General features: G+C 41.1%; 1 protein-coding gene across 1 annotated transcript; it reads left to right on the forward strand.

The window, feature by feature from the left end:
* The first annotated feature begins 2,002 nt into the window (after positions 1 to 2,002).
* Positions 2,003 to 6,803, forward strand: emilin3a (elastin microfibril interfacer 3a). Its single transcript, XM_061770322.1, has 4 exons — positions 2,003 to 2,154; positions 2,245 to 2,364; positions 3,760 to 4,271; positions 4,382 to 6,803. The coding sequence occupies exons 1-4, from the start codon at positions 2,003 to 2,005 to the stop codon at positions 6,286 to 6,288; spliced, it is 2,691 nt and encodes an 896-aa protein (XP_061626306.1). The 3' UTR covers positions 6,289 to 6,803.
* Positions 6,804 to 7,516: the final 713 nt, after the last annotated feature.

Genomic DNA, 7,516 nt, shown 5'->3' on the forward strand with positions numbered 1-7,516 from the left:
ATTTATGTTTAACACAACGTCCCAACTTCATTGGAATTGGGGTTGTATATTTGTCCCATTTATAAAGCAACTTGTTAAGATACAATAATTACAATCTCAACTGACTCATCATACCATACAAACTAAAGTGGTAACTATTCGGAAAGTGGGGGCAGTTAGCCACCAACCCTGTAAATGTATACAGGACATAAAAATACTATATACAAGTTGTGGCATTGAATGAAAAAAAACAACCTCTATTGAAATGAAGCTGTTGACTGACATTTGGCAATAAGTGTCTTAAAATATTGCTATAGTAGGTATTAATTTGAACATAAGTATTCTTCTCAGTGCCAAGGTGGGCACAGCATTTTATATGAAGGAGGCTTACTTTGCATCTGAAACTTGGCTTCTTTTAGCCGTGAACATACAAATGTATATCCGCTTAATCTAGCCACCGGGTTGTCTTTGGGCTTTTCCACATCGCGGCAACAAGTTCCCCTCCTCGCTTTTTTGCCTTTCTAACCCGGACGACAACGTGGCGCTCTAAAGCAGCCACGCCAGTGGACTATCCAAAGGGGAGATGTATTTTTGGAGTGTACGTCACAATTGTACCGGATAACTGCTGATGTGAATTAAGGCGCTCAAGTCTGTATATGAAGTGGGAGGGGCAACTCACAAACATAAATAAATAAATACATAATAAATTACAAATAAATTTAAAAAATCTGGAAAACGGAAATGATGAAAAACAGTTTAATGCTCTTGCTCCACAACTGAGTTTTACATAGTTCTCAGTCTTTGCACATTTTCAGCAATTATCTTCAAACTTGTATGATGTATGTATGTGGTCTTTAAACTTCAACATCTTTTTTTTTTTTTTTTTTCATAATACAACTTACAGCCTTACAACTTTTCCCTTAAAATTCAGACAGTGATTACGACTGTTGTATAAGATTTCTCAATTCAAATTGCCACATGAAATTGCTAGTGAGTAACTTTCAAGGCAGATTATCTTTAAAATAAAGAGCAGTGAATTTATTTATACCACTGCACAAAGACTTGCCTTATAGTGTGAAGGCTTGGGGGCAAGGCACTCACACGTGTGGCTGTTGCACTAAAGGGTTTGCAATTATTTGTTCCAGACCGTGGAGGTTTACTGTTAGGTTTGGGTTCAGATCCTGTCAATGTGCATAGACATGTCAAGTCAAAGATTCCAAGATGTCTGGCAAATTTGATGGCCTAGAAGAGCCAGTGGTCAGCCGTCAGCAAGGATGAAGGCTTCTTTTTATTTTGACATCTATTAAGCCATCATGGTGACAGAGCATTTATGAAATAGGACATCTATTTACTGTAGTTATGCCATGGGTTTATCTTCTTATACTTACTGTATGTGTGTAAAAACATGGATTTGGAACTAATGGGATATTAATTTTGGAGGGGCAGGACATTTGGCACTTGGGAACCATTGAAATGATATTTTCCTCCCAGCTTGGCTCATCATCTGCTTACTCCAAAAACATTACAGGCAACACTACACTCTGGATGTGTTGCCTTCTTTTCCTCTATGGTTTGTAATGATGTCACCATGGGGAATGGAGCATCATGAATATTAGAGATTTTCCTATGCAATTCCAAAAATATGAGACAAGCGTAAAATATTAGGTGAAGGCTAATTCAGCTCCTTTGGTGGCACCCTGGTGTCACGTTAGGGAGGGCGTGTGGGAGGAGATATGTAAATTGGGCCTTTGGGGTGCTATTAGTGGCACCCAAACTCACAGCCAGTGCGCTGACAGACTCCATCACAGACACTCCCGTGGACAGGGTCAGCATTTTCAGGTTAGCGTTCTGCTTTACACCACATCTCCAAAGTCCTAGTGCGGAGACAGAGTTTGAATGTGTATACGGTACATTTTGGATATTCCACCTTGCATGAAGTTGATGGAGGGGGTGTTTTAGGAAATTTTCATCTGTGAGGATTTTTGTATTTTTTTTGGTACTTGGGACACGTGGATATTGTGTCATGAATTCCCCAATGGCTACAAGTGTTTTTGTGGGAATGATGCTATATTTGTCACATGGAGAAGCAAAGTCATACAGACCGTTCCATTATAGCGACTACAGATCTGGAATCACTGAGCATCACGGCCAGGGAAAACCTACCAGCAGACACAAGTAAGCTTTGGTTCTCCCATCTGTCAAGTCAACAATACTTCATATTGTAATTCACTAACACGTTGCCACCTTTCTTTCCCTCTTTAAAAGGAACCACTGTGCTTATGTGATTGAAAAGACAGTGTCCTTCACTTTGCAAGATGGGGCAGCCCCATATGTTAAAGCTGAGTACAACAAGTGTTCCTGGCATAAAAAATGTCCAACTCTTATGTGAGTGAAGTTATTTTACAATGCGTTATACATATAGCCTGCATTATATATACATTGCACATCACTAGATGTTTCATACACTGTACATATTGGATGTATTATCATTCATTACAGTATAACGATATCCCTGCATATTATTGTTAATACTATACTTCCAATTTAGTACACACTGAACAAAATTACTGTAGACTAATAACATAGATTATGTATGCATGTATGTATTTATTTATTTATTACCATATACCAACATGCAACATCTTAACCTTCTGTTTTTTTTCTTATTAGACTTTTATTTCTTTTATACCCTCATCAATGCTGCTCATTGTTCTGTTTGTAAGCAAAGCAAAGCAAATTTATTTATATAGCACATTTCATGCACAAGGTAACACAATGTGCTTTGCATGATTAAAAAAAAAACAGCTTAACATTTAAAACAAAGAGGGAAAAAATAAAAGTACAATTAAAACAGCGTACAGTGCAAGAAAAGTGGAAATGCTCTAAAAAGCATGAGAAAAAAGAGGAGTTTTTAACCTGGACTTAAAAACATTCACACTTGGGAATGCTGATGTCACTTCTGTTGGCAACATAATAGCGAAATGCTGCTTCACCATGTTTGCTTTGGACTCTCTGTACTTGTTGGGTGTATAGATCATTGCTGTCGGTCGGCATCATTCATCTCCAAAATCATTACTTTTCAGGAAAACAAAAAACAAAGCCATCTTGCTTTGGTTACCAAACACCGCATCGTTCAAGTTGGTGTTATACCATATTTTGCTAGGTTATACTGTTGTGCACCAACATCAACAACAACACCTCAAACTCATGTTCAATCACTACTTTAATATGCAAAAAAATCGCTAATTTATTATACTGTCATTGATCAAAACGGTAAGACACATCAACGGTGCCGGCCGTCCACATCAAAGGAAAAGCATTACAGCGATCCATTTTTAGCAAAACAGGCTTACTCAAATGTAATTAACCTAACTATTTACACTCTTTATTGTCTAAAAAAACATTGAGACTTTCAATCTTGAGGTGACATAACGCCACATGGCTCCCACAGCGTGAGGAAGAGTATGAGCTTTATGACACTTCTCGTACAAGTTCCAGTGTCCAAGAGAGTTAATAGAGTACTTCTCAAGCTTTTTTCAACATTTTAGGTTGGTTAATAATGCATAAAAATAACAGACTACACAGGGACAGACGAATAGTATTGATTTGTGAAAAAATATGAAATTGACCATATTTGGACATAAAGGTTTTCCATCCAACAGCTACCATATATTATTTATATGAGTATCGATATATCTATTTGCCTGATCCTAGAATACTTACTTAATTGTTAGAAGGAAAAGACCAAACTAAGTCATTTCAAATTGTTTTTCTCCTCAGGTATCGCTTGATCTACAAACCAATGTATAAGGTGGCACATAAAACAGTCACAGAGTTAGAGTGGCGCTGTTGCCCTGGGTACTCTGGCTACGGCTGCATGGAGGGACCCCCAGATTACCAACATTCCATTAAAAGCATGCCACCATTTAATGGTCTGCCAATCAGAGGCCCACAGTTCAAGGGACCACAATACAAAGGTACCATGTTGAAGAGTCCCATGTTCAACGGCCATCCACCCATCAACCCTCTTGTGAATGCTAACCCATGGAATCAACCCAAAGGACCTCCCACCAGGGGTTTTAACTCTTACCCAATGCATCACTTTGGACCACCAAGATCTTCCAGCTATCCAGACACCTCTTTTGAATCATATCCACATGCACCCGAACCCATGCCGGACCAAAATGAAGAACATCACACAGAGCATGTACAAGAACATGACCAAAACCAGGGAGCAATGGAGCATAGTCCAGAAGTCACGCTTTCTCCGACCAATGGTGAACCAACTGAAGGTGAACATAAATCAATACCGATACCGTCTGCTTTTATGTGTATTATATTGTAACAACTGTAACTGACACTGTTATAATACTAAGGCTGGCCTTGCATTTTTTTTTTTTAGGCCTGGCTCTAGACAGTGAGACAGAGGAGAGAATATATCAAATGGAGGAGGTTGTACGACGTCTGAACCAGGGTTTGGAGACCCTGAGAGGGACTGTGAATGGCCTGGAGGACAGCCTTCGAGCCTCGCTAAGAGAGGATGCCAAAAATATGCTGTCAGCTCTGCTCTCTGCTGCCCCCAGTCCTCTTTCTGCTCCTCCTGTAGCTTCTAGCCCCTCCACAGTAGGCTTTGCAGAGATTCCTGGGGGTGATCCTGAAGCTGGTGGTCTAGACGGCAGACGTGTCTTTTCAGGACTCACAGAACTGAACAGAATGGTAGAAGAGCTCAAGACCGAGCTGCAAGCCAAGACAGCAGAGTTTCAGGAGCTCAAAGCCACAGTAATGACACATGACGGGGCACTAGAGAAGATGTCAACCAGAGAAGGCGCAGTATCAGACTCCATACATCTTGAGTGGAAAGCCAAAAAGCTCTTGGATGCCAAGCTGAGTGCAGCCAGGACAGACATTTTGGGTGGGTTTGAGAAGCGTGTGGAGAGTGCAGAGGGTCGATGTGAGGAGAAAGCAGAAGATGTACGTCGTCAGTGTCAGAGGGAGCAAGGGGAAAGGCAGGAACAAATGGAAGATGCTTTGGAAGCAAGCACAAGTGACTTAAGGTCAGAGTTGAGGAACCTTCAGGCACAGGTTTATCATTTGAACACAATAGAAAGCTGCTGTGCTGTGGTGAGTGGACTGAGTGACAGGGTGCAGTTTGTGGAAACGTCAGTGGTAGGCCTCAATCAATCTCAAAAACACCTACAAGTGGAGTTGGGAGGTCATAAAGACCACATAGAGGGAATGCTGGAGGGTCGCCTTAAGTATGTAGAGACTAAACTCAACCTGTCTGGGCAACTGGCAAAGAGGAGCAGCTTCTCAGACAAAGCTGAGACAGGACAGGGTTTGGAGGCCAGAATGGAGGCCAAGTTGAGGGAACTAGAGGGGCGCCTATTGACAGCTTTGGAGGAACTCGGTAATGCCACTGCCCCTGCACTCCTGGAGGGACATGCTGTTCCGACCCTGGAGACAGAGCTGGAGTCCCTCCGAGGGAGACTCGAGATGGATGTGGACAGAGTGCAAAAACATCTGAGCAACCTTGAGATTCTTTGCTCTTCCTCCTGTTCCACATCTAGAAATCCCACAACCATTCAAGGGGACTCGGCTTCTTCAAGTAGTGGCCTGGCAGAGGATCAGAATCTTGAGGGCTTATTAGAAAGGCAGGGTGACCGTTTGAACAGCCTCAACATTACACTACAGAACATCATGAGTTATCTGACTGACAAAGAGCAGCAAGAAAAAGAACAGGGCGAGCTCACTATCCTCAAGTTCAATGTTCGCTCGGTCAACCGCACGCTAAAAGGACTTCAGAACTCCCTGGGGACTGTAGTTCACCAGGTGGGACGAGTAAACAGCTCCTGGCATGAGAGAGAGTCACGTCTGGCCCAACAGATGAAGGGTGTTGTACAGCTGGTTGGACATCAGGCTTCAATGCTCGGGGCAGGTGAACGCAAACTGACCCGGCTCAAGGGGGAGTTGCAGGAGATGAAAAGACGGCTCGGAGATGAGGTCCGAGGCTGTCGGAGCACAGCTATGGGGGTACAAAAAGAGGTAACAGAGGTCGGTGGACGTGTTGCTAATGTTGAGGACCAGTGTAAAGGTCTTAATTATTTAGCAGAAGATCTAGAGCGAATCAGGGAGGAGTTGGACAGACAATCAAATGGGTTTCTGCTGCAATTCAATGGGACTCTCACCAACCATTCTCAGCAGTTGTCTGAGCTGAAAGATGAAATCAAAAACTGCACCTCGAAGGCGGCTTCAGCGCAACAGAGTTTAGAGCCGCAGTCACAACGCGGGGACACATTCACTTCAAAGTAGTTCTGTTGCTAGGGAAATAAATTAGACAGAGAGAATGAAGGGTAAATATTCTGCTGCTGGTGTTGTGGAAGTCCACTAACAGCTCTTTTTATTTTGTATTAGTTTTGTAAGGTTTCAAACCTGCACTGATATGGAGTCTAAATTCGCTGCAAACGATGTAATACAACTGACTCTAGCTGCACTCTTAATGTTGTGATAACAAACATTTACTTGATGCATAACGGTGCTAAATCTGTTAGTAATGAACCATCATTTTGAAAACCAAGCAAAATGTATGTCACTGTGCTGTTTACATACATCCTTTCCATCCGAAATCCTTTGTTTGTATATGTTATTTAAAAATGTTTACATGATGTTCTAGTTTTTATACTTTCTTACGTGGCGACTCAATTACACAATGCTTTTTATATTTTTGGATGTTGTATTACTTCCCTCGTTTTCTTATCCTTGAATCCCTTGTGTATTTGTACCTTGCCTAGAGTTGCTTAACACTGAAATAAAGTTTCTGTACAGTACATGCTTTATTGATTAAAATATATTTAATAAAAAAGGCGTTTGTCTATGAAAAAACTGAACAAAATATTTGATCCACGAATTCTTAAATAATAGCTCAAATTCACGATGAAATTGTGACTCCTGCTAATGCAAAGATGTAAGCATTCCACAAGTAGGCGCCAGAGAGGGAAATACTGTAATATAATTGTTTGGCTGTTACTGCTGAGCACGAATAAACACCTTCCTTCAAAAAACCCAGAATAACATTACAAGCTGGAGAAATTTTCTAGGGTACAAACAAGGAGTCCAGTACTATAAACTTGCATCCAAATCCATTATCCAGGATCAGCGTCCTGTGCACTACATTCAGCATTCCAAAGGCAGGTCTGAAGGTGACCTTGCTAGGAATCCTTGTTGGTCAAACAACCATTAGAATGACAGCCACTTAGAGGATGAACTCACTGCTCTTTTTTTCGTCTGTGACATTTGGTAAATAGAAACTAATGAAATGTTACAAAGTGGACTGAAGGAAAAAGAGTGGTACGAAGAGTAAAGTTACTTAGAAGAGGAAGAAAAATAAACAGTATGTCTGAGATGACATTCTGGGGCAGACTTGAGGGCAATCTTTCCCTCAAGCATTGTTTTTGTTTTTGTTTAGTTTTTTCCCTTAAAGCAACCAAAGCATTAGGAAGAGAAACAACCATTATCATTTTTGTCCCCTCAATTATGTCTT

The sequence above is a fragment of the Phyllopteryx taeniolatus genome, chromosome 1 (assembly GCF_024500385.1).
Source record: "Phyllopteryx taeniolatus isolate TA_2022b chromosome 1, UOR_Ptae_1.2, whole genome shotgun sequence".
NCBI lineage: Eukaryota > Metazoa > Chordata > Actinopteri > Syngnathiformes > Syngnathidae > Phyllopteryx > Phyllopteryx taeniolatus.

Excerpts from the sequence above, each read along its gene's own strand:
- emilin3a (XM_061770322.1), top strand. The coding sequence starts at position 2,003 with ATGAATTCCCCAATGGCTACAAGTGTTTTTGTGGGAATGATGCTATAT. Across the intron at positions 2,155-2,244 it reads AAACCTACCAGCAGACACAA|GAACCACTGTGCTTATGTGA; the intron begins GTAAGCTTTGGT and ends CCTCTTTAAAAG. Across the intron at positions 2,365-3,759 it reads AAAAAATGTCCAACTCTTAT|GTATCGCTTGATCTACAAAC; the intron begins GTGAGTGAAGTT and ends TTTTCTCCTCAG.